Source organism: Arvicola amphibius, chromosome 9, assembly GCF_903992535.2.
Source record: "Arvicola amphibius chromosome 9, mArvAmp1.2, whole genome shotgun sequence".
NCBI classification, from domain to species: Eukaryota; Metazoa; Chordata; class Mammalia; order Rodentia; family Cricetidae; genus Arvicola; species Arvicola amphibius.
The window spans coordinates 103,467,057-103,494,756 of record NC_052055.2 but is presented as its reverse complement, the minus strand read 5'-3'; the positions used below and the strand labels follow the sequence as shown (position 1 = coordinate 103,494,756).

Below are 27,700 nucleotides of genomic sequence, written 5' to 3'. Positions count from 1 at the left end.
TGACCAGCTTGTGGCTCCTGCTACTTTCTGGGAAGAAGGAAGCCTCAAGGAGGGCTCAGTGTAACGGGGCTTACAGTGGAAGAGGACTGGAGACAGCCGAGGGTGGCATATGAAGATCTAGAGAGATGGGGCATGAGGCCCACACTGCCCTGAGAAGTTCAGGGCTGCGCTATGGGGAAAGCCCAGGGCTGCTGACAGAAGTATGTTATGTATCTGAGCTAGCACCTGGCAGGCAGGTGGCAGGGCTGTGACGTGGTGATCTTCCCAGGCTCACTGTCTGTTCAGGCATCTTGGCCCTGCAAAGTCAAGCCTCCCTTGTGCTCACAAAAAGTAAATCCCAGTGCTCTGCACTCTGCAGAGCCTCAGACAGCAGCGGCCATACTCACCCACGATCTCATTCTCCTCCAGGTTGATAGTCTCCAGTTCAGGCAAGGTGGTCAGCTGCTCTGGGAAGTCTTGAAACTGGTTCCGGGACAGGTCAATGGCCTTGAGGTGCTGGAGGCTGCTGACCTCATTGGGGAGGCGATGGAGGTAGTTGCCTTCCAGGCGAAGCTCTGCCACAGGAGGGAAGGAGGAGAAATTGTGAGGGAAGGAGAACCTTCCAGAGGCCACCAGCGTTGCTGCCAGTGTTCAAGCCAGGAGGACAGTGAGAATGACCCTGCCTCACAGGGAGACCCCCCCCAAGAGGATGGCTCCAGGTCTGTTAGCCTCAACCTCTGCCCAGGGCCTTCTGCCATTACTCTGGCGGAGGTATCCCTGATTTGGCTCTATAAGAGGCTCTCCTGACAAAAGCTGGGGCCCTAAGGTCCAGGTGTGATAGCTCCCTCAGACAGGCCTTGTGGGATGTGTCAGGACATGCACCAAAAGGGTCACAACCTTTCTTCAAGGCCCTCTTTGCTCCAGGACTGTTGGACTAGCCCAGTTCTATCAGGTGTCCTTGTTTCTCACACAGCCACTACCAACAAAATGTGGGCAGGCTCCTCCCCTGGAGTGGTCACCATGAAGCTATCCCAGTGGCCTCTGCAAAGAACCCTCATGAGGAGGCCCAGACAGCACTGAGAGATGGACCAGGGCAGAAGCTGAAGCTGAAAAAATCTCAAGAAAAAAGGCTCCTGGGCCAGACATGGGGGTGCATGTCTTTCATCTCAGCACTCGAGAGGCAGACGTAAGTGGATCTCTGTGAGTTCAAGGACAGCCAGAATTACATAGAGACCCCGTCTCAACAAGGAAGGAAGGAAGAAAGAAAGGAGGCTCCCTCTGCTGTGTTTGAGAATTTCCTTACTGCTATATGGCACACAAGATTTTTTCCCAGCCTTTTAGTTCTTTAACTCACAGAAGAAAGGACTCTGTCAAGACCCTGAGATGGCAGCAGTAACATTAAAGGAAAGGAAGGAAATAATGAGCAGAGACAATAGGAAGCAGCTTGATTCAAAGGAGGCAGGGATACCAGTGATTTGGAGGGAGCCTTGCAAGATCTCCAACTGGCTAACCTGAGAGGCTTCTATTTAACATACTATTTTTATTGATTATTTGGAAATTTCACATAAGACATCACATCCACTTCCCAGTCCTCCCAGGTACACCCCCTGAGCCTTGTAAATCTCCCTGAAACAAGAGGAGGAGAAGAGACAAAAGTCCACTTTGTGTTGCTCGTATACTTACTGGAGCATGGTCAAACTCCTAGTGGCGAGCCCCTAAAGAGAACGGATTCCTTTCCCACCCCCACCAGAAGCCATCAACCGTAGAGAGCTACAGTTCAGCACCCCATCACAATTTTTAAGAGTGATCTTCCATGGCTTCCTGCCCCGACTGTTTCTTTTTAGGGGTATGTGGGATGGGGAGAGAGGCCGTCACAGAAGGAAGGGCTTCTATTTTGTGATGATCAAATTAGCTATGTCCATTTCATATGTGCCTCTGCCTTTGATTCTTTTCAACGAAGAACAATGTAAGTGTAAGGCAGACGTTGGCTGTGTGGCTAGAGTATAACTGCTGGAAATAACAGCTAAATAAAATACGGGGCGGTGCAGAAAGGAAGGAAAGAGGCGGCTATCGTAGGGGCCCTCACATAGGAAGAGGCATAAAAAGACAGAGCCAGGGGGAAGAGGGTGGGAAGCATGGGGCTATGACAGGGGAATCGGTTGCCGGAGCTGGAGTGTGGGCTGCAACTTGGCCACCTCCAGCTGACATAGTCATTTTGCCCATTTAGACCCCAGTTTCCTCACCTGAGACAGGCGCTGGTAGGCACCCGCCTCATGGGGATGTGAAGAACTGTGTCAGGTCACACGGGGAAAAGCACCAGGAGACGGAGGGAGCTGTAGCTGTGTTTCTGAAGTGGGGATAGGCCACTCGGGGAGCAAGACCATCCACATGTGACCGTATACTAGTCTGCTTCTCTATGACACAAGTGCCCCAACTCTGTCTGACCCAAAGAAAATGGAGACCCTGAAATGTCACATCATGTCCCTCGGCTCTTCTACCCAGCACCAACTTTGTGGACATGTGACCAATGCTGTCCCACAGGGTCCTATTCCTATGAATGGAGGGCCCATATGCTGTATTTTCTGTTCGTTTAGAGACACAATCTCATCAAACAGCATCAGTCGACATCAAACTCAGGGTCCTCCTGCCTCAGCCTCCTAGATTCTAGGATTACAGGTATGTCCCACCACGGCTGGCTTGAAAGTCTTCATCATTTTACTCAACTGTTTTGTTCTGTTTTCTGAGACATGGTTTCTCTGTGAAAACAGTCCTGGTTGTTCTGAAACTCTCTTTGTAGACCAGGTTGGCCTCGTACTCACAGAGATTCACCTGCCTCTGCTTCCCGAGTGCTCGAATTAAAGGTGTGCGCCACCACCGTCTGACTCAACTGTTTTATAAGCAGCTGAGTTGCGACGTCTGAGTTTCCGTGTAGGCCTGCCTCCATCTCAGGGCTGTCTGCAGCCTCCCTTCCCTCTCCTCCGGACCTGTGTTAGGCCTTGCTTAGACTTACGCAGCCCTCCACCTCTGGTAGGGAGCACCAGAGTCAGGCCTTTGTATTCTTTGTTGTCTCAGGCGGGCACATGGCGGTTGTCCCTCATCCTACCCCTGCCCAGGGACCTTGGTGTGCAGCATTGTAGTGTTCCTGGTGTGGGTGGCCAGTTGGGGGATTGCATATTGGCAAGACTGATACTCTAGGCTTTCTCTGCCCCAGGTACCAAGCATGTCTTGATGCCTAGGATTAAAGAAGAGGAGCTGGCAATGTCTGTCTGCTCAAGGGTGGGGGCTCTCAGTTAAGGGGATACCTGGCCAGTGTGAAGAGAGGCAGGTCTAGCATCTGGCTGCCATCAGGCCTGAACATGCGCATACTGGCACCTGGCTTCACAGGTGGGCCTGGGCAGGAAATGGCCTGCTGCTGCTGCTTCTTTTTTTTCCCTTTTAACCTTTCTGAGCCTGGCTGAAGTCGGGTCTCTTTGACCCACTCAGAGCACCTCTGAAGCCAGAAGTAGAAACACAAGTTGTCTAATTCCAGGGTTTTGCCTGTGAGCTAACTGCCCTGTAATTGCACTTCAAACAGGTTTTGTGTGACATAAAGAAGAATTGTATAACTCATCTTGAGTCTTTATTTTTCCTTGATGTTAAGTAGCAAAATGGAAAGCAGCATGGCAAGCTATGAGAGGCAGCCAAACAAAGCTTGGTATTTATTTTACAGCACGCCCCCAAGAACGAGAGTCTAGCACTCCATCCCTGAAGCCAGCCCAGTCCCTTCCTCAGTGTTCCACATTCTCAGAGGGCTCCTGTGATGCAGACCTGGCTTGATGGCCTGCTCTGAGATCCCTACAGCCCTCCTTAGGGTTTGCCACAGTAAGGGTTCAGAACCTTGTCCCCTTCAGCAGGGCCTCTGTACGCACACACACGTGCATGCATGCACACACCCATGCATGCCTCTAGCCACACTGTATGTCCTCTGCTGTGTTATGCTAAGGCAGGAACTGCATGTGGTTCTTCGTTTCTATGTCCAGCCTCCTTCGGGGCTGATGTGGTGGTCACTCAATGAATGATGGGAGGAGATGTCAGGTGAGGCCTCCCAGTGTCCTATCTTTGGCAACATCGTGAACCCAAGGTCCCACGAGCAAATCCAAGGCCTGTTCCATGTAACCAACCAAAGAGCGATTCCTTTCACAGCTAGGCTCGTGAAGAACCATGCCTGACTCATAAAACACCCCTATCTTGATGGTGGTACAGGGCTGTCATTCAAATAACCAGGAGGCTCAGGCAGGAAAATCGTTGAGTTCAGTCATCTGGAATTCCATGTCTCATAAGAGCCTTCAAAGCCTGCCTCTGGATAATGGTTATTAGTTACAGCGTTGGGGGCAATGCCAGACATCTAGCCCTGGCCAAAGAGCATTTCCTCACGCTGAGCAGGTTACTACATTGGGGCCCTTATAGTTTGATTGATTGATTCATTCATTGATTCATTCATTCATTCCTTCCACTTTCCCTTCCTTTCCTCCTCCTTTCATCTTTTCTCTCTTTTTTTTCTCCCTCCCTCCTTCTGTTTCTTTTGGGGCGATAGGATCTCCTGACTCTCCTGCCTCGACCTCCCAAGTGTTAAGAACTACAGGTGTCCATCACCACACCTCATGCATATTTGGTGTCAGGGGTCAAACTCAAGAGCTTTGTGCATGCTAGACCATGCTAGGCGAGCATTTGACAACCGGACGACCGCCCTAGCACTCCACACCCCACACACAGAGGCAGGGTTTCACTCTGTAGTCCTCTCTGCCTGGAAACTACTGTGCAAACCAGGCTGGCCTCAGACTATGTATGGTCCTCTGGACCCGGCTTCTTAAGCTGGGGTTGCAGGCAGTCCCAGGGTTCTGTTTCCTCAAATGTTCTCTCCTGGGTAGGTGTAAGCCCCGCCTCGTGCAAGCTGTGTCTTCACTCCAGCATCACCCCACCTGAAGTGGGACTCCCGCCCCACCACCCCCCTTGGTCACTTTCCCTTCAGGACCTGCCCCTAAAGATCCCCCATTTCCTAAGCGCACTTCCTTGGCAGCATTCTGTCTCCTGCTGTGAGAACTCACAGCACTCTGCCTCCTGCTGCGAGAACGGAAGCTGCCCTAGGAAAGTGTCCCCAACAGTGCAGCCCAGAGTGAGCATGTGATAACACCGAAACGGTCCAGTACAGCGAGTACCCCAGAATCCTGGACAAGTAAACAAACGAACAGGGGAATGGATTTCAGCGTCGCCCTTACAACCCTGCAAAGTTCCTGTTCCAAATACAGCGCAGTTCTTCCTTGAATTGATTTGTTCCTTTTATCAAGAAGAAAAAAAAAAAAAAACCCTATTATTGCTTTCTATAAAAAGTACCGCTGTTCATGTCTCACTGAACGCTGCTGCCAGAGGAAGACTCCAGGCCCCAGGCAGAAGACAGCAGAGAGGAAGGTGGCAAGGACAGAGGTGGCTGCCCTGGAACCTCTCAGGAGCAGGGGAGGGGGATTCTATGCGGTGTGTTTTCCAAAGCTCCTACTTTTCCAGAAACATGCTTCCCAGATGAGTCTTCTCCCATTTGCCTGCAATGCCTAACAGGCCACTGAGAAGCTGTCCTGGAACTCGCTGTGCAGATCAGGCTGGCCTCAAACTCACAGAGGCCCACCTGCCTCTGCCTCCAGAGTGTGGGGATTAAAGATGTATGCACCACACCCAGACTGACTTTGTATCCCAGGATGTCTGGCTCTAAAGCCCCTGGTTGTGAGCCCCATGGTGCACAGCCACTCACTGCACCATGGGGGGAAGTGCTCCCCCCATGAGCACTTCCCCCCATGAGCATAGACAGCCATAAAATCTGGCAGATGAAATCTGTGAGTGGAGACGGGGAGGAACGAATCCTGGAGAAGATGAGGAGTTATACGGTGGTACTCGCATGCTTATGTTCTCAGTCACAGAATGAAAAGCAATCTTATTACTGCTGGGGCCACTGACCACAGGAAGACAGCCAAGCGAGTCCAACAATCTCTCAAGTCACGTGGGAGCAGGTGTTTGTGACAGTTTGTAAAAACAGCTGCGCTATCACCCCCACATGGTATGTGCACGTGAGGAGTCTCAAGACCCACTGCTGCCCCAGTCCCCTACATGGACGGTTGGAGACAAAGACACACACATAAGTAGTTCATCAGGGCAAGCGTTACACAGGCTGCAGAGTCTGGGAGAGACTCTCCTTTCTCCACCTTGTTACTTCTAATTTCCCGACACGATCACAACTGTTATTAAGGGAAAAAAGAAGGACTTTATCAAACCAATTCAGGCCTGAGTCTTATCACAGCCCCAGCGTGGAATATAAGAAATGAGTCCCTGAAGGCAGATTACAAGAAAGCCTTCTGCGATCTTGCCCCAGAGCCAGAATATATATCCACATATCTCTCTGTGTGTATATTTGTGTGTGATGTGTGAGTGCTATGCATGTATCTAGTTTATGTGTCTATTTCTCTTTGTATCTACATAGCTATGTTCCTGTATATCTGTGACTGTTTTTATATTTGTATTTTATATTTATATGTGTTTGAATCCCTCTGTATATGTGTATATATATGTATGTATGTATGTACATATGTATCTATGTGTCAATCCATCCATCCATCTATTCATCATCCATCCATTTCCTCTTGGCTCTGATTCTCTTGTTTTTTTAAAAAACACTAAGGATGCTCTTGGAAGGTCTCAGAGGCCTCATCCCATAGCCTCTCTGCACCCCAATAGCCACCAAGGTGTCACTCATGCTTGGTAGGAAACCTCGTTTTCCTCACAACTCTACAGCTCCGCCCTCCATCAGTGCAGTGCAGGGATGGCAGGCGTGGGGCTCTGCCTAGTGCCTGGGAGATAAAAATGAAAGCTGTAGCTGTGGATCTCATCATCCCTCACTTGCTCAGGAAGCATGTCAGGGTCATACTTGGGTCTGGTTCAAAGACAGTGATGACCAGAGTCTGTCTTAACCGCTGCTCCACTCAGATCAAGAGATTGCCTGTATATGAAGCAGGTGTGAGGCCCTCTGCCAAGGCACCAAGACCCATAGACGGAGGCAGAGCCAAAGGGCATCTGCCCATTTCTGGCTCCTAACTGATGTCAGCCATGCCCAGGGTTCAGCTCCACCGGCTCTCACACCTAGGCGAAGGTACCTCTGAGCCCCACAGAAAAGAACTGAGGGCACCAGTCGGCGTCAGTGTCTACTGGCTTTCCTAAAGCCAAACACTGATCCTCGCTCCAACCTTCCTGTTGGAACCAAACCACTGATCCTTCCATTGTGAGGACTAGTGACCTACTGGTCAAGAAGTACCTGCCACCTCTCAGCAAAGCAGCTCACCAGGACAGAAGTCAGCAGCCAAGGGAGCAGCAGACAGAGTGAGGGGCAGTTGGCTGTGTGGGAAAGCCAGAGCCCTGGAGAGCTACGCAGTTAGTGCTACTGTCTGGCAAAGGGGACAGCGGTGCCTAGTGACCCTTGAGCTGGTTCAGAACCAGAGCGGTGCATCACACATACTGTGTACCTGGCGCAGTGCTCAGCACAGACAGGAACCATTTGATAAGTAAATGAATAAGGAAATGGAGGGACAAATAAAAAGTTGGGGGATGACTTGACCATGAACCCCATATTCCCAGGCCTGGCCCAGGATGAAATCTGCAGCATGGGAGTGGGGTTCGTGTGGTATCCTTCCAGACCAGGGAGGGGTTTCCTTATGTGTCTTGGCTCAAACCTTCCCCCATTTACAGGAATGGCAGGGACAAAGACAGGGTGAACTAAGCTGCCCACTCCAGCCTCAGGGGCACTGGAATGTGAGTTTTAGGATAAAATAGAGCACACATCCAATTAAGGTCAGATTTCAGATAACAATAAATAGTTTGTTTTGGTTTCATTTTTTCGACACAGGGTTTCTCTGCATAACCACCCTGACTGCCCTGGAACTTTCTCTGTAGACCAGGCTGGCTTCAAGCTCAGAGATCTGCCCATCTCTGCCTCCTGAGTGCTGGGGGTAAAGGTGGGCACCACCGATGCCCAGCCAACAAATGATTTTTTTTTAAAGTATGCTTTTACACCATATGTCTCGTGGGGTATGTTTACTTACTGCTATCTGAAATCATTTTAACAGGATATCTAGACTTCATTTGTCAAATCTAAGAAATAGTATGTAAGCACAGACATTTGCAGACACACCCACCTGGCATCTATGGTCAATCTGGAATCCTCCATACCCAAAGCCCTCAGTTCTCTGAATGACTACGGAGTACCACCGAGCATCTCTGGAGAGCCTGCACTGTGTGCTAACTGCCTTCCCTGCATGGCCTCTGTGAACTCCTGGGACTGTCCCACAAGCTCAACACCAGCATCACAAACAGAGCCTGCAAGTAAGACGGATGGGGTTTGGGTAGTTCAATGGCTCAAGACAAATCATGTCGCTAGCATTTGACTAAAGCACCTGCTTCTACGGCCTAGATCTTGACCCTGGATCCAGGGAACCTAAGGACTCTGCCCGAAGGTGGGTCAGGTAGACCACCTCCACCTCAGGCTCCCCATCTCTGACAGCTAAGATCCAGTTCAGGTCCCATCGACGTCTCTCCTGTGCAGGCTTATTTCTGTGACTATTATTATTTCTGGCTGCATTCTCCCTACAGACACAATAAGCCTCCCAATGTGACTGTCACTCTATAGCAGAACCACAGCCCATCAAAACGTTCATGTGCCTACCCGGTGCACTGGCTGCTTCTCTGTCACAACAGCAGAGCAGCTGACAGTGTAAACTGAGGAAAGACATACTGTGGCTCACAGTTTGAGGGAGCAGGGCATGATGGCAGGGAAGATGGGAGGCAGGAGGTGAGGTAAATGGTCACACTGCTCATGGCCAGGAACCAGAAAGAAATTAAAGATGGTCTCAGCCAACTTTCTCCTTTTTTTTTAAATTCCATCTGGAATCAGGGATGATGCCACCCACATGTGAGGTGGGTCTTCTTTCCTCAGTTAAACCTCTGAAAACACCTTCGCAGACATGCCCAGAGGTATGTTTCCATGGTGATTCTGAATGCAGTCACGTTGATGATGGCTACTAAGCACCACACGATTCATCCCCAACTTCACAGGATCACCGTGGAGTGAATACTTGTTTGGCCTTGATTCAGATCGGGTTTGAGTGTGTCCCCTCAATGTGCTTGTACCAGAAGCCTGACCCCTGGGGAAGGAGAGTGCCGGGGATCTTTAACATGAGGAGCCAGTGTACCAGGTGTGGCAGCACCAGCCTTTAATCCCAGCATTTCGGGAGGCAGATCTCTGTGAGTTTGAGTCTTGGTCTACAGAGTGAGTTCCAGGACAAAAAGACATTGTCTGTTTCGGGGGGGGGGGGGGGGGGGAACGACACCAACTGCAAGGTGTTTATCATGGAGGCATAGAGAATCGAAGGATTCATGTCTTTCTTGCAGGGTGGAATAGTTCTCAAGAGTATGAGTCATTTAAAATCAAAACTACCCAATATACATGGCTGGTTCCCTTTCTGCCTCTTAGCCACATTGTAATGAAGCCAGGGATCCTAGCCAGGACACTTAAGAATCACACTGTTCAAACCATGCAGCTGCCTGAATTGTGAGCCGAGCCTCTTTAGTTCAGATATTCTTCAGCTTAGGTGTTTTGTTAGGACAACACAGAACAGACTGGCACGGAAGAAAGAGGCTTAGAGAGGCCAACTGGGGCCAGCAAGGCTGCTGACGACTCCGCTTCATCTTCTGAACAGCCTTCTCTGGGCTCCCGTGTTCTTCTCTACTGTTCCTATGGCAGAGGAAACAGTCCTAGCCACTTGACCTGCTACTGTGCTGACCTTCCACACTGCCACAGCCAGGCCTGACTCTGCTCTTCACCCTGGGGTCACAGCACCCAGGTTCTCTGCCCAGGGTCTTGTGGCTGAGGGGCTCAGGTCAGAAGGGCTGTCTGAGGAGCCAGGGTTCAGAGTTGGACAACTTGGGAATCCAAAGATAAAAGGAGCTTTGGGAGAAGACCCTACTGCATCCCATTCTGGAGGTATCCTAGCTGAGAGCAGCCTGAGCAGCGACGTTTCTTTCTTCGATGACCCCCTAGAGCTGTGGTTTCCAGTCTTTGTCAGATGCAACCTTCCTTTCTCATCTCCCGCTTCCTAAGTCCACTGTTCGGTGGACAGCTGCCAGGGTCTACTGGAATTAACCCCGTAGGAAATGAAAACCCAGTTGATTCTGTTAGGGGACACGCAAGGCCAGTGACGGCGCAGCTGCTCTGCAAAGGAACGTGCCAGCTTCACGCTCCTGCAGACCAAGGCTCAGCTAACAAGGGGGCTCTGACCCTGCATCACTGAACAGCTGTGCCTGCCTACCCCATGGCAAGAGCTAGACGTCCAAAGGGCCACATGTGGTGTTGGATCGAGCACAGAAGGCTTCCCAAGGGTGTTAGCGGGAAAGTAAACAAAGGCTAAGCTTCCAGAAAACATACCCTGAATTGTGGGGGACGGTAAGAGGGCTGGGGGACTAAAAGGAAATGCTGATCATTCTGCCCCCATGAAAGACTAATAAGGCAGTTTTGTTATTGCTGTTCCCGTTTCACACAGCCGAGGCTAGCCTCAAACATCCTAGGCAGCAGAGGACGACTTGGAATTCTGGATCCTTGTGCCTCTATTTCCCAAGTGCAACTATTACAGGTATGCACCACCATGCCGGGTTTAGGCAGTGTTGGGGATCAAATCCAAGATTTTGTGCACACCACACAAACATTCTATCAACTGAACTACACCCCTAAGTGGACCAACATCAACCCGAGTCAAACAGAACCGTGATGTAAAATGGGACATGTATCCTTCTCTAGTGAATTGTATGAGCCCACCTTCTTGGGGTGTGACCTTGGCCAGGTTCCATGCACTCCCTGAGAGAAGGGAAGAAGACAGAAATACAGTGAGAGAGGCAGAGAAGGAGGCAGAAAAGGGAAAAGAAAAGGTTGAGAGGGCTGTAAAAATTTTAATAAATGCATACTTGGAAAGGGCTCACAACAATGCCTGCTCTTGGTGGGACGCTGTAAATGTCACTAACACTAGATGCATTTCTATTTCACAGGCCAGCGGCATCTCCAGAGCTGGCAGTGACAGCCGCTGCTGGGCAGGGAACTGGATGTCTGGGGGAGGAGAGAGACTTATTTCCCTCTATTATTCCTTTTGACTGGACCACTGCATTGTGTGTGCCTATTGCCTATTCAAAGTAAACAAGCAGACAGGGCCCATTCTTTTAAATGATGCGGTGGAGCGGTGCAGGTGTGGCGGGGACCTGAACAACCAGTAGATGGATGGAGTGCGGGGGAGGGAGGGACAGAGGGGCCCTGCAGCACAGCAGCCAAAGAAATCTATGCGGGGAGCTTGCGGGGGTTTTGGGGGAAAGGGGATAGAGGGAAATTGCAAAGTCCATTGTCACTCAGGGTTTGGAAAATGTAAGCTTGGGAATTGAGCTGGAAGACACAGTTAATTCAGTCATCCTGCCCCGGTAATCTGGGTGTGCCTCACCCCATGTACACTGGCACACTTGCCCTGCCTAGGTAGGCAGAGAGCTAGGGTGCCAAGGTGCAGGATGAAGAGGTGGCCCCCTGTTTGAGTGGCAGGTGTACCTCTCCAGGCTGCCACCAGGTCCTCCCTAGGGGGAGCTGAACTGATTTCTTCCAGCTCTGTGGGTGTGTCGGCCTCTGGCAGAAGGGCCTTCTGCCCAGAAGCAGTTGTCACGAACATTTAGACTTGAATTCTGTTGCTTGCAGCCAGGTAACTCCAGGGACCAGACACCCAGGAGAACAGAAAGCACAAAGCTGATGCAGGAGGCTACCACACTTGACACCTCCTCCATTCCTAGTACAATTCTTAGAGACGGCAATGGGGGCTGTCTCTACGGACGCTCAGAGGAGATGGGTCCTCCTGGGTTCCATGACTCTAATCAGGATCTACGTGGAAGAAACGGAAAATGTGTGCCCCAGCAGCAGATCTGACTGGTCCCTGTGAACTAATGCGTTGACACCCACTTCAGCACTGCTTCTGCGTCTGGCCGGCTTGCCCAGCACCTTTCTCTAGCCTTGCTTTTTCCTTTTGTCAGCTAAGACACATGAACTGAAGAAAAGTAAATACGAGGGGCTAAGGCAGAGCATGAAGTGAAGGCCCAATGTCCTGCGACTTCAGCCACACTTGGTCCTGCCACCTGATGGCCTACAAGAGGACGGGTCCACCCATCCTTGGCTCCAGAGATGGATCATGCCTCAGAGAACCCACCCCTAGCCTCCTTTTCCCAAAGTATCAGGCAATAAACCATCCTAGGACCCTTTCTACATTGTCCCAGTCCCCCAAAACTCCCTAAGGCCTGTCCTGCTCCTGGGGCAGGTTAGGGCAGCCCTCTCATACCAGGTGGCTTGCCAGAAAGGAAGGATGAAGTTCTCCTGCGCCTATCTGGTTGGCTGAGGCAAGGAGGTAAAGTGTAATTTTCTCTACCAAAAGTCAAAGGAGTTGCTGCCTGGAGGCCCCTGCAATGAGAACAATGACAGCGTGGTGAGCCTTGAAACCCTTAACAGATTGGCCCTGCAGGGGGCCTGCAGCCTGAACAGGAGCTCACACAGCACGGTGTCCCAGGGTGGCTGGCTACCTGGCATCTTCCTGTCAGCATGGGCTCAGAGAACAAACGCTTAGGGAAGGACATAGAAAGAGACACTCATTACAGCTGGGTACAGTGGCGCACACCTGTCAAATCAGCACAGGGAAAGTGGAGGCATGAGGATTAGGAGTTAAAGGTCATCCCTGGATATATATGGCGTTTGACGTCAGTCTGGTTTACCTGAGACTATCTTAAGCAAGCAAACTAGTCCGTCACTGGAAATCAGAAGACATTTCAACGCCACACTGTAAGAATCAGGTGTCACCTCACCCTCCTCTTGTAATACTTAATTAAGAGCCTTGTCCCTAAGCCCAGCTCTGCCAAGCCTTTTTTTCTCCCACAGCAGGGATTTTGGGTTAGCTTAGTCTCCACAGAGGCACCCAGGCTGGCTGGCCAGCTAGCCTAAACCTCCCTGCCCAGTCTGTCCACAACAACACACTGTAAGCCAGCCCAAGCCCTACTGCCTCTGCCTGTGGAGAGAACGAGACTCCCTTAGGACCTGACTGAAGATTAGTTGGGGGCTGGGTCTTCAAGGCCAGCCCCATTTCCTGCATCTGCTGGCTTTATACTCTGACTCATGCATCTCCTGTCTTCAATGTCCCACACAGCCTTTTCTTACCCACAACTTATCCTGCCAGGTCCTTTCTAGAATGTTCCTGTTTAAGTACTGGCTCCCTCTGGCCAGTCCCTAACAACATGCTTCATCCCTCTGCTCTGGGCCTCTTGGTCTTCTATCATTTTCGCAGTTATTTTCCAAACATACCTTTCCTCTCCTGAAGGCTGCTATAGAAACTCCCCCTTATCTAGCTGGCAAACACCTCCTCATGCCCACTTTAAACCACTTCTCTGGAGCTTCCTGAGTTCCCACCCACGACTCTGAGTCTTCCACAAGCAACCCCTCAGCAGACAACTCCTTAAAGTTTCCAGGTTGCTGTCTAGTATACCTGCGTCCCCTGTGAAATGCTGAGGACCATAGGGGCTATGTCTACCTAGCTCTAAGTCTTCTCATTCCCAAATGATGCTGGTGTTACAGTGACAAATCACAGGCAGAGTGGGGCAAGCTGGAGATGGCTCTGTGGTTAAGAGCACAGGCTGTTCTTTCAGAGGACCCAGGTTCAATTCTCGCACCCACACGGCAGCTCACAAGTACCTGTAACTATAGTTCCAAAGGATTCAATACCCTCTTTGGGCTTCTTTGGGCACCAGGTAAGCAAGTGTTGTAGACATATATGCTGGCGTAACACTCATACACATAAAATAATAAAATTAAATGTAAAATAGAAGTGTCCATAGGCTTGGGGTCAGGAGAGCTGAGTGCCCAGTGAACTGGGTTCCTCTACTATTATTTGCTTGGACATACCATCAGTTGAGCCAGGACAGAGGCTTCTGAGCATCCACTGGACTGGGTAAGGTGGGAGTGTGAAAGATTGACTTTTGTTTTTTGTTTTTATTTTTAAGATAAGGTCTCACACAGTCCAGGCTAGCCTTCAGCTTTCTGGGCATTTGAGAATGATCTTGAATGCCTATTCCTCATGCTGCCATCTTCCAAGTGCTGGGATTACAGCTGTGCACTGCCATGCCTGGCTTATGGAAGACTGAACTTACTGACAACAGGGAAACCCAGTATCAAACAGAATACTGATCCATAACCTGTAGCCCAGGAAGCCATCCAATTATCTGGAGCCACTAGCTCAGGACACTTGCTCTGTTGGCTAGTCTTACATTAACTTGACAGACGAACTAGAGTTATCCTGAAAGGAGGAGACCTTAACTGAGAAAATGCCTCCATAAGATCCAGCTGTAAGACATTTTCTTAATTAGTGCTTAATGGAGGAGGTCCCAGCTCATTGTGTGTGATGCCACTCCTTGACTGGTGGGCCTGGGTTCTTTTTTTAAAAAAAATATTTATTTATTTATTATGTATACAATATTCTGTCTGTGTGTATGCAGGCCAGAAGAGGGCACCAGATCTCATTACAGATGGTTGTGAGCCACCATGTGGTTGCTGGGAATTGAACTCAGGACGTTTGGAAGAGCAAGCAATGCTCTTAACCACTGAGCCATCTCTCCAGCCCCCTGGTCCTGGGTTCCATAAGAAAGGCTGAGCAAGTCATGATGAGCAAGTCAGTAAGGAGTACTCCTCCATGTCCTCTGTATCAGCTCCTACCTCTAGGATCCTGCCCGGCATGAGTTCCTGTCCTGGCTTCCTTCAGTGATGGGCTACAGTGTGGAAGTGTGAGCCAAATAAACTCTTCCCTCCCCAGCTTGCTTTTTGGTCATGGCGTTTTGTTGAAGCAACAGAAATCTCAGCTAAGACACTTGCTCACTTAAGTCAGACATCATAGGAACTGTTGTCTGTAACAATCCATTCAACAAGGCAAACCATAACCCCCGTATCAACTGGCTCTACAAGGTCAGAACTCAATAACCCACAGCTTCTCTAATTTGAAGGGGAAGGGGGACAGGTGGATCTAAGTTAAGACAAGATCTCATTTAGCCTAGGCTGGCCTCAAACTCACTATGTAGCTGAGGCTGGCTTTGAACTCCTGGGTCCTTCTGCCTCTACCTCCCAAGTATTGGGATTACAGGTTTGAGCTATCACACCTTGACGCGGGATTCCCCTCTATATGTTGTGAATACCACTGATAAATAAAGAAACTGCCTTGGCCTGTTGATAAGGCAGAACTTAGGTAGGTGGGGAAAACTAAACTGAATGCTGGAAGAAAGAAAGGCAGAGTCAGGGAGAAGGCATGGAGTCACTGCTGTAGACAGATGTGTTGAAACTTTGCTGGTGGGCCACGACCTCGTGGTGATGCACAGATTAATGGAGATGGGTTAAATTAAGATGTAAGAGTTAGCCAATAATAAGCTAGAGCTAGTGAGCCAAGCAGTGATTTAAATAATATAGTTTCTGTGTGATTATTTCGGGGCTGAACAGCCGGGGACAAACAAGCAGTCTTATTATAACACCTGGGTGAGCTTTCCTGAGTTTTGACTTCATATCAAACTATGGACCATAAGGAGAAAGCTAAACTTATCTCTACCCAACTCTAGTAGTCCATCCCCAAGGATGCCTGCTTTTAGCAAGCCACTAGCAGTCGACCAAGCAGTTGTTCAGAACAAAACCCTTGCTTTCATTCCACTATGAAGCATTCCCCATTCCCTGCCTGTGCTTGGAGCCCCAGCCAAGTGTACATAACAGGGCTGACTTCCTGCTCTACAGCAGGTGCCAAGGGCAGGAACCTCCAAGTGTCTCATTTGTTGGGAGGGGGCAAGGATATTCTCTTAGGTGTGCCTCACACTCCTCTCACTTGGCAGGCAGGCCCAAGACACACTCAAGCAAAAGAGACAAGTGACCAGAAAGAAAAGGAGGCAGAGATTCAGAAGAGTCACACCCAGATACTGAGATCCCTTCCCACAGGCCCACCTGCCATTCACACTGATCCTACCTAGCCCCTTCATATCCACCATTCACACCGATCCTATCCAGCCCCTTTACATCCTCCATTCACGCTGATCCTATCCAGCCCCTTCACATCCGCCATTCACACTGGCTCTATCTAGCCTCTTCACACCTGCCATTCACACTGATTCTACCTAACCCCTTAACACCCACCATTCACACTGATCCTACCTAGCCCCTTCACATCCAACATTCACACTGATCCTAACCAGCCCCTTCACATCTGCCATTCACACTGATCCTATCCAGCCCTTCACTCACTCAGTTCTTGCTGTTTTGCTTATTTTAAGACATGATATGGCTGGCCTCCAAGCGCTAGGTAGCAGCAGACGTGTCACCACAACTGGCTTATGTAGTGCTAGGGGTTGAACCTAGGGCTAGACAAGCCACTGCACATCAGGTCCTGCCTTTTCATTTCATAAAAATGAGTAGGGGACATGGAATGGTGGAATCAAAGATGACCCAACCCTGGGAAGCCATGAGTCTGATGGAGTGAGTTCTCAGGTTCTCCTTGGGAGCCTGTGAGGCAGGCAGGGGACACATGGCAACAGCAGCTGCTCTGACAAGGACCCAGAAGAAGACACAGCAGTCTTTTTAGTGCCGATACCTCCTCCTCCTCCACACACATAACGTTCAGGGTGAGCGTGTGTGCATGTGTGCGTGTGTGTGTGCGTGTGTGTGGTATCTTCTGTTGAAAGAGAAATCGCAACAAAGACTTGGGCTCAGAGCTACCTCTCTAAGAGGCAAATGGGCCGTGGCTCCAGGACTAGCCCCCTCAACTCCCCACCCTCAGCTCCTAGCTCCTAGCCACCACAGCCTACAATCCACTGTGTGAAATTCAATTAGTTGGTCTGGTCCTTCCTTTTGAAACCCCAGGCTGAGGAATGGAGGAGTCAGGAGCTGGTGGGGACAGAGAAGAGAGTTCAAACGGCATCCTTCAATAGGCGTCTGATCCAATGGTATTGGAGTGGGTTCAATGGTGTCAACGAAGAAGCCCTGAGCAGCATTTACCCGAAGCTGCTGATGAGGGACCTCTGAAAGCTCTGCCTCCAGCCCTCAGAGCCCACACCTCTCTCGGGAACTATCAGTTCTGCCCAGCAGTCTACCCTTCTGCATTTGTCTTTGCCAGTGTCCCGGTACCTCGGGGTGCGGGGCGGTGGTAAGAATGAACATCCTGCCACCCAGGGCTCCTTCAGGGAGACACCTGGTTGCCTGGCTCACCACTGTTTCTCCACTCCAGGCTCAGGCATGGAAGACTGCAGGTGCTCAACCCAGCTGCTCTTCCGGGGACCCCGAGCACCTCATCATTCATCTCTCTAGAAAGCAGACACTGAGGCCTAAGGCTGTGGCTGCACTGGTAGAGTGCTTATCCAGCAGGATGAAGCCCTGGGCTTGATTCCCAGCACCATATAAGATGGACATATAATCTTAACACTTAGAAGATGGAGGCAGAAGGATCGTAAGGTTAAAGGTCACCTTCAACTAAATAGAGAGTTAGGTCAGCCTGGGCTATACGAGACCTTGTCAAAACATTACAAGACCTTTAAGCTAATACAAGCACCCCATGCGGTGGCCCTCTTGGGGTCAAAGCCCTGGAGGTTCTGCTCTGGATCCTTTCTTAACCAAGGCCTCTCCTCCCTGATTCTTCATCCTCTTCATGAAGGAGGAAACTAGAGGCCATGCCAGTATTTTACAAGCTAAATCTACATTGCAAATGCATCTAACTGGTTTCCTGTTACATAAAACCTGAAAAAAGCCTCACACACTGTTTATTTCCAGTTTCTATTAAATAATCAGCAGGAGTCAGCCATGGGGGAGCAATCCTAGTGCTTGGGAGGTAGAAGCAGGAGTGCCAGAAGTTCAAGGTCGTCTATGACTCCCTAGTGAGTTTGAGGTCAGTCTAATCTATTGGAGACTCTGTCTCAAGAAAATCAGATTGGGGGCTGGAGGAATGGCTCAGCAGTTAAGAGGACTGACTGCCCTTCCAGAGGACCTGAGTTAAATCCCTAGCATCAACATGGCAGCTCACAACTGTCTGTGACTCCAGTTCCAGAGGATCCAGGACCCTCACACACGAAGGCAAAAATCACCAATGCATATAAAATAAAAATAAACTATTAAAAAAAAGAAAACCAAGTCAGATACATGATCAGAAGACTAGACATCATTGGATACATGATCAGAAGAATGGCCATCATTGGATACATGATCAGAAGAGTGGCCATCATTGGATACATTATCAGAAGAGTGGCCATCATTGGATACATTATCAGAAGAATGGCCATCACCAGTCCATCTCCTCTTGAGGCACACACACTGAGTGACACACCAGTGGTAGGTGGGAACGCCCCCACTACTTCCTGCCACACACTCAGTGCAAGTCACTCATTACTCAGGCACTAGTCTCCTACACATCTGTGCTGATGAACTCAGAACCATGGGTCTCAGCTTTGGCCGTCAGCACTTCAGGATGGTCCGAGCCTATCTCAATGCCAAGGCCCAGGCTCACACTAGGGTGGTCCAACTCATCCGGTCTTGGCGAGTACAGCAAAGGTCCTAGGATGGTTCTGACTTCATCAAGGGACAGTCTGAGCAGCCTCCTGGCTGCAAGAACCCACCTCAGCTCTGGAAAGAGACAGAGGCTGGGAAACGGACTGAACAGAAACCAGCCAGGTTGAAGTACACACAGACGCCTCTGGGGAAACGAGCCCTGCCCCGGCTCTCCCTCCCCCCAGCACAGGCACTAGAGCTTTTCAAATACACTGTCTGAGCTCTGTGACCTTCACTCAGAAAGAGCCATGCAGACTAAGCCGACCTCCGTGTTCGTCTGTGTGCAGAGTGAGGCTGGCCTCACCAGGGTCTTGCCTGCTTCACCCTGAGACACACCAGTTCTTCCTATTTGTGACCAGGCTTTGTTCATTCATACCTGTCTCTGCCTTCTTGTCTCCATCCAACACCCACAGCTCCCTGAGGAAGCCTGCTGTCAGCTAAGGTTTTTACTGCTGCGACAAAACACCATGACCGAAAGGTAACATGGGGAGGAAAGGGTTTATCAGGCTTACACTTCAGCATGGCTGTTCATCAATGAAGGAAGTCAGGACAGGAACTCAAACAGGGAAGGATCCTGGAGGCAGAGGGTAATGCAGAGACCGTGGAGGAGTGCTGCTTACTGGCTTCCTCCCCACAGTTTGATCAATTCACCTTATAGAACCCAGGACCACCTGCCTAGGGACGGTATGACTACCTGCCCAGGCATGGTATCACTCACCATGGGCTGGGCCCTCCCCTTCCATGATCACTGAAAGAGAAATGCCTTTCAGCTAGATCTCATGGAGGCTCCTTCCTCTCTGATGACTCTAGCTTGTGTCAAGTTGACACACAAAACCAGCCAGTATACTTGACCAGCTGAAATCAGGGGTCTGAGATACATTGGCTTGTTCTTCATACCGGACCAGTATTTTGTGTTTGTTTCTCTAAGCAGATGCTTTTCATACCCCTGGCAGACAGAGAGTCCCAGGAAGCAGTATTCACCTAATTCAGGGGTCTTGTGCCTTCTGCCGCTCTCCCACCCTAGCATCCACGGGGCAGAGAGATTGCGGGAGTGAGTACCACAGTCTCAGCACATCCTGCTCAGCCATCCAGACACCGCTGCCAAAGATCCCAAACGCCCACCTGCTGGCCTCCTGCCTAGCACCCTCCAAGAACCATACCCAGTCACTCAGTGTGTGCCAGAGAGATAAGCCAGCTTTGCTGGCACTTGTCCCAACTGCCCTGAGAAAGCAACATGAAAGAACAACGCTGGGGATGAGAAGGGAATCCGTCATTCATGTCTGCTCGGATTGCTGGTCTGCCAGAATAAAAGCATCAAACCAGGACTTGTCTTTAGCCAAACTTACTTTGAGACAGGGTTCTCTGTGTAACAGTCCTGGCTGTCCTGGAATTCACTCTGTAGACCAGGTTGGTCTGGAACTCACGAAGATCAGCCAGCCTCTACCTCCTGGGATTAAAGGCATGTACCACCCCGCCAGGCTCTGTCAATCTTACCTTTCAATCAGCTGGAAAGAGAATTTGACCCAGAGACTTCCAGGTACAAACCTATCTTTAAAGCCTACTCTTGGAATGGTTTTTATGAGTCTGGTTGATCCAGGACTAGCTCTGGAGGCATTCTCCAGAGGGAGTGAGACTCTGAAGGTCAGGGGCTGGTCACACAGTCCTTGCCTGAGCTAATCTCTGGCCTACCTCGAAGCTGACTGAAGGTGGTCATGAACTTGCTGGTGAGGGACTTGAGTTCATTGTTAGCCAGTGTGATGAGGTGGATCTGGTCGGAGACGTTCCTCAGGACCTTGTAGATGCAGATGGGGAAAGACACAAGCTTGCAGTCAGCCAGGTCTGCAGCAAAAGGAGAAAGAGATGAGAGCCATGAATCACAGCTTCTGAAGAACCCGCCCCAGACCCACACAGACCTAAGCCAGCTCTCCCTACAGCTTCTCCCCCTGCAGCTTCTCCTCCCTGCAGCTTCTCCCCCTGCAGCTTCTTCCCGCTCCAGCTTCCCGCCCCTCCAGCTTCTGTGTCTTCTGGCCTGGCCTGTAGCCCCACCAGCATTATGCCTCACTTGTCCCTCCTTCATACTCTGAACCTTGGGTTTTGTCTCCATCTCTTTTACCACAGCTGATTAGCTGGAATCCAAGAAGCAGAACCTTGAAGTCATAATAATAATGCCATCCAAGGCAGCATTGTTTGGGTCCTTCACTTACAGAATCTATTCCTCTGGAACCAAGGACCTGACAATGAGGCAGCCTCTCAAAGACTACTTCACGGTCCCTTGCTTTGGGCACACACGACACTCAGACTCTGTGGTTTGCCCATCTTCCCAGGCCTGTATCAAACAAGCAGAGAAGCCACTAAACAGAACAGGCTCACACTTCCCCGAGGGCAAACCACAAAGTCATCCTATAATTGAGGGCTGCCACCCTTCCCACATATATACCCAGGGGACACGAAAACAAGTGTTTCCGTGCAGAAAACACAAGACATGCAGGTGTCTTCTGAAAACAGAATGATACAACTGGCCACAGACTGAGAAATGGGTGACATGCCCATAAAAAGGAACGCTGCTCAGCCACAGAAGAAATGCCACAGAGGCAGTACGGGGTGGTAGAGTGCTTGCCTTGCAGGTGCCACAGCCTGCATGTGATGTCCAGAACCCATGATGGGGCCTGGGGAGGCAGTTACGGTGATGGTGGTGTGTGTCTACGATCCCTGTGCTGGGGAGGTAGAGATAGGTTTATCCCTGGCACTCACCAGCCAGCCTAGTCTACTTCCTGAGTTAAAGGTCAGGGAATAACCCACCTCAAAATGAGGGGGGAAAACATGGTAACCAAGAAACAACATACATGCACACACATGCATGTGTACATAAGAACAGGCACCCTGCCCACAGAGAAATACTATAATATGGAAGAATCATGAAAACACGGAGCTGAGCCAAAGAAGCCAGTCAAAAGCCTGACTCTGCGTATGTGAAATGTAAGAGGCACATCCGCCCAGACAGAAAACAGACAGCTGGTGCGTGTGCGGGACTGCAGGAGAGACAGTCTGCGAGCGATGAGGAAGGGGCGGGTTTTTTTCCCTGTGAAATGTTCTAAAATTGGCCGGTGGCAGCAATTTTACAGCTCCTTGAATACAGCGGAAACCACTGAAAGGATTTCTTTCCTCTCTCCTCCCTTTCTTCCCTTTGTCTTCGGTGCCTCCTGGAGCATATGCAGGCTAGCCTCAGACTCACTATGTGGCCAAGGATGACTGTCAACTTCTGATCCTCCTGCCTCTGCCTCCTAAGAACGAGGCATACAGGTGCGCCTTACCACAGCCAGTTTTACAAAGTGTTGGGGATCGAACCCAGTGCTTTGCATATGCCGGGCAAGCGCTCTACCCACTGAGGCACATGCCTGGCTTCAGGGGGTTCACTTCACATGGATGAACTAGGTCTCCATAAACCCGCGTGCACGCACAGAGGAGCACACAAAGCACAGAGGCTATGTTGTTAGTCTACCCAGCTCTCCCCAGGTACATAAGCTCCCTGAGCCTCAGTTTCCTCCCTATATAAAACAGCAACAGCATTTGACTGGCAGCTGCCCGGAAGGGGAACTATGATCAAATCCTAATTCACAAAGGGCCTGCCAGATACCTAACTAGGGTGTTACAATGCTACCCACTCCACATCCTCTACCCTCTACCCTACTCTGTTCAAACCCTTTCTACACTTCAAGACTGGCTCCCTCCAGACCTCTTCTGGGAATCTTTCTGGAGCTTCCCTGTTGCCTTTTGAGCCCTTGGTGCTCTCACCAACTGTGGCAGCACCATCTCATCTCTTCTCCATAGAGGCCTGGCTCTCATAGGTTGCCATGGCTCCAGAATAAATGTGAAAGTGCAATAATAATCTCATACATCACCAATAAAATAAGGGTTTTCATTCATTGTTATTTATCTGTTGTGCAGCACTGGGAGCTGAACCTAGGTCCTTGGGCTTGTTAGGCAAGTGCTCTACCGCTGTGCCATATTCCTAGCAGAGGGCTTTTAAAGGTCCTATTCCTAAGAGCAAAAATAGTACAAAGCTCGTGGAGACGATCATGTAAGAATCATGATTATTCCTCACTAACTGAAACCCTTCTCAAGTCACTTTCCCGTGGAATCTCTACTTTTGATCCAAGTCTGAGTCAAATGCCACCTGTTCCATGAAGCCTCGCGCTGCCCTAAGCAGTGGTTCCTCCAGCCAGAGTGGCATGCAATGTCACTGAGACCGCTTAATCTGAGGTTTTATTAACACATTTTTGTGTCTGTTTTCAGGTATTTTTATGTTTTTATGTGAAGACATTGATAACAAGAAAAAGTATTAAATGATGCTGTTTTCTAAAAAGAGATTTGATTTCTAAGTTAAGGATGTGTGTGTGTCTTTGTGTATACGCGTGCATGGATATGCAGGTGCCCAAGGAGATCAGTGGAGGGGGTCGGATCCCCTGAAGCTGAAGTTACAGGCAGTTGTGATTCATCCTGCGTGTTGGTAACTGAACTCTGGTCCTCTGAAAGAGCAGCAGGGGCTCTTCAGCATTCACTGAGCCAACTTTCCAGCCTGTGATGTCTTCTGTTGTTTGTTAGTTTTTGAGACAGGTTTCTCTGTATGGCCCTAGCTGATCTGGAACTCACTCTGTAGACCAGACTGACGTGAAAAAGAGATCCACCTACCTCTGCCTCCCAAGTGCTGGGATTGAAGGCGGTGTGCCTTCAGAGCCCGGCTCCACATTGCCTTTTTAAAAGAAAGATTGTAATAGAATGTCTGCTGTGTTTTCTACCCAGTGAGTAAATAGAATGATCTGAAAAGTAAGGCAGGGTTGCAGTTACTTCAGAAGTCATACTGATTACGAGAGGGCAAAAGGATAAACATCATAGAAAGAAAATGTTGAGCCCGGAAGGTTTAGCACAGAAGAAAACATGTCATAATTGAATCCTAATGGAAGCCTCACAAACAAAGCAGGGAAGGGAAATGCTCATTGGCTCCCTCACCTAATAGCTGGGGAAAACAAAAGAGACTCCCTGAACAATCAAATTCTTTATCCCCACCAGACAACTCAGAAGGAATCCGAGTTAGGGGTGTCTATGTGACCTCACATAAGGCGCATATAAGACAAGGACAGGAACAAGGAACAGGGCAGAAACTGCATAAAAGGTAGACCACTGAATATTAAAAAAAATAGCCAGGCGGTTGTGGTACACAACTTTAAATGCCAGCACTCAGGAGGCAGAGACAGGGGAATCTCTGAGAGTTAGAGGTCAGCCTGCTCTACAGAGCGAGGACAGCTAAGGATATAGAGAGTCATTGTTTTTAAAAAACAAAAATATATATATAAAGTAGTAACAATAATAACAACAAGGCAGGAGCTGGCAAAATTTCTCAGTGGTTAAGGGTGTTAATTACCCTATCATAGGACCCAAGTTTAGTTCCCAGCACCAGACAGCTCATAATCACCAAGAGATCCAATGCCCTTGTCAGCTTCCAAGGGGCACTGCACACACATGGCACATGCAAAGACACACACACACCACACACACACACACACACACACACACACACTAAAAATAGATCTTTTGGCCAGGCAGTGGTGGCATAAGCCTTTAATTCCAGCATGCAGGAGGCAGAGGCAGGGGGATCTCTGTGAGTTTGAGGCCAGCCTGGTCTACATCGTGAGTTCCAGGACAGCCAGAGCTATACAGAGAAAACTGTGTCTCAAAAAAAAAAAAATGAAAACAAACAAACAAAATAGATCTTTTATAGAAAATAAGGCAAACAATGGATTATGCAAGAGTTTATAAATAAGATAAAGAAAAAATGAAAATGCATGACAGTAATATAAAGAAAAATTAAGACTATTCAATAAATGGAAGACAGTTACAAAGGGAAAACGTAAGTCATAAACAAATACACAGCCTCACGTGGGCTGAAGCTGCTCCCCAGAACATTATGCTGAGTTATAAATCTACTGAACAATAGCACTGTGCTTAGCAAACATACCTTGCTAATACGATCGGGGGAAACGGTATCCTTTGGTCTACTCTGCAGTTCTTTGGGTAATGAGACTAATTACATTTCATAGTCAATTAACCATCTTTATTTCCCCCGTGGAGCATTCTGCTCACATCTTCTGTTTTTTTGTTTGGTGTTCTGGAGTGCTTTCACTAAAAGCCGAGTAAAGCTCAGTCATCAGTCACCGTCTACCCACGTCTGTTGGTTATTTTCACATTCAACAGCCCGCGCTCTCCCAACTTCAGAGTTCACACAACGTTTTCCCAGTTTTATACTTCACATTACAGAGATTGGATATTTGTTTTCTCTCTTCCTTTCTCTTTTTTAGTGCAAGGCTGGCCTCTACCTCACTGTATAGCTGAGCATGACCTTGAATTTCTGATCCTCCTGCCTCTACAGGTGAGTGCCACCACACCTGCTTTTATGCCACGGATGGAAACCAGGGTTCCACACATGCTAAGCAAGGCTCTACCTTGAGCCCCAAGATCGGCGATTTTTTAAACAAAATATTAAAACTAAGCTGAGTGTGAAAATGCGTGCCTGTAATCTCAACTACTTGGGAGACAATCTGAGCCTAGCAGTTCAAAGCCAGCACGATAACACAGTGAGATGATGTCTCAAAAAAAAAAAAAAAAGAAAGAAAAATCTATGTACACAGCAGTTTCAACTAGATAAAAAGTATATAGGCTTGGGAAAGACGATCTGAAGAAAAATAACCAGAGTTCTAACAGCAATTATTTCAGAGTATTTGATAGTTTCTTATCATGAACTGTCACAATGTTTGTTTTACTAAGTAAAATACTGCTATGTATTCATACAAAACAATTTGTCAAAAACAGGAATATCCAGTGGCACTTTAAGGACTGGAAAAAAATCTATGTATCACAAAATGAACTTTCATGGGGAAAAAAAAAAAAGTCTGGCAAATTTGAAGATGAACTAGGCAGTCACTTTCTTGTAAGACTAAACAAGGCACAGTGCCCAGCTGCCAGAGCGGGAGGATGGGCGTGTGCAGCAGGTAGGCCAGAAAAACAAGGCCTGTCTGAAGCATCCTGGAACGGTCTGGGTAATCACTCCTCCGCAGTGTCTGTAACTGATGGTGTGTTTAGCCTCCTTCTCGCCATTTAGGTGGCATTCTCAATCGGCGCAGACTTGAAATCCTATTCAAGAAGATGTGAATGATTTGAATAAAAGCATCTAGGAAGATGTCGTTAGTGCTAAGGCAGACAGAATGACTTCTAATGAGGCACTTTTTATACAATATCACAGTGAAGTTATGGGGAACTGCCCATTACCATATCCAAAAACACACTCTGGTATATGCCACCAGAGAGCCCGGAGTCATTTGATATGATTAAAAAAAAATGTACCATTCGCAGAGAAGTTTGTTGATTCGGGAAACCATGAGTGAAACCGATCAACCGCGAATCGATCTTTGCATGCATAACAGTTTCCTCCGCAACTAAAACATTCCATCTTTCTGGGACGCTACTTAAGCAGAAAGGGAAAAAAAAAAAAAAACTCAAAACAGAACTGGAGAGATGGCTCAGAGGTTAAAGAGCACCGGCTGCTTTTCCAGAGGTCTTGAGTTCAATTCCCAGCAACCACATGGTGGCTCACAACCATCAGTAATGGGATCTGGTGTCCTTTCCTGGTGTGCAGGCAGAACACTGTATACATAGTAAATAAATAAACCTTTTTTTTTTAAAAAAAAAAAGCCTCAAAATAGCTTCAGGAAGTCCCTAAAACCAACCAGATTCACTAGGCCTCTCCCTCCAGAGTAAGCAATAAAAGGTGAAAGTCCTTCTCAGAAAAAGTAAAGTCAAACCGCAAAGAAGACTCTCAGAGGACCGAAGCTGCGAGAAGGCTCTGAGACCAGGCCAGCTACCTGGAAGAAGCGGTTCAGAGCAGAGTCACTTGGAAATGACACTCTCCAGCCTGTGGAGCTGCCTGTAGGCTGTGCTCCAGATTTCCAGCTTCTGGGAGCTGTTACCCAGGGTAGAGTGGGCCTACAGCTGTCTTTAGTCATTTCTGCTCCCTACAAGTAACCTCAGTAAAACTCACTGGTTCACCAAGTTGGACTCTGGGGGCATCTGTACTTTGATCTGTCATGGGTTCCCTATCTGTGGGCTCCCTATCTGGGGTGAGCAGACACATGTTGTCTCCCTGGGGAGAGTTCTGTTTACACCGCAGCCAGTTTCTATCACCTTTGGTTAAGTCTAACCTTGATAAGCAAGTGCATTTTTTTATTGTTTTTATTCAGCTACATATTTTTATCTGCTTCCCCCCACCATTCCTCTCCCCTTTAACCCTCTCCCATGGTCCCCATGCTCCCAATTTACTCAAGAGATCATGCCTTTTTCTACTTCCCATGTAGTTCAGATCCATGTATGTCTCTCTTGGGGTCCTCATTGTTGTCTAGGTTCTCTGGGATTGTGAACTGTAGGCTGGTTGAGCTCGTGGGTTTCTATCATCTGCTGATGGCACTGGCATGCTCCATCTACTTGCAGGTCAGGGTGCCTGCTTCTGTTGAGACAGGATTAGGGAGCCAGGGCACCCATAGGGAAAGGACTGTCCAGGAATTAGGCAGTAAGATCACTTTGACATGCCATTCTAGGGGTAGAAACCCAGGTTTGGGAACTGGGTGCTGGTGGCAAGCAGAGCTATTGGGCATCAAAAATAGGGCACCAGGGCCAGCAAGATGGCCCAATGGGTAAAGGTGATTGCTATATAAGCCTGTTGCCCTGAATTTGAGCCTGGAACCTATGCAAAGGTAGAAAGAAAGAAGTGAATCTTAACACGTTGTCCTTGGAGCTCCACCTGTGTTCCACGAACAATCTTCTATTTGAAGCATGATTTTATAAGTATGTCTATAAACATTAAACTTTAAAAAAATTATTGTTTGAAACAGGGTCTCATGTAGCCCAGGATGACCCTGAACTTGCTATGCGACTGAAACTGGCCTCAAACTCCCTAAGTTCTTGCCTCTATCTCCTAAATGCAAGGATTACAGG

At 48.9% G+C, this 27,700-nt stretch overlaps 1 protein-coding gene across 1 annotated transcript in view; it reads right to left on the bottom strand.

Moving 5' to 3' along the window:
• The window catches only part of Lrrc20 (leucine rich repeat containing 20), a 100,669-nt gene that overhangs the window by 30,893 nt on the left and 42,076 nt on the right, over positions 1–27,700 (bottom strand). The window contains exons 3-4 of the mRNA XM_038342754.1: positions 20,351–20,500; positions 387–554 (exon numbers count right to left, since the gene is read on the bottom strand). Of these exons, the coding sequence (XP_038198682.1) occupies positions 387–554; positions 20,351–20,500 (318 nt within the window). The remainder of the gene's footprint in view (positions 1–386; positions 555–20,350; positions 20,501–27,700) is intronic.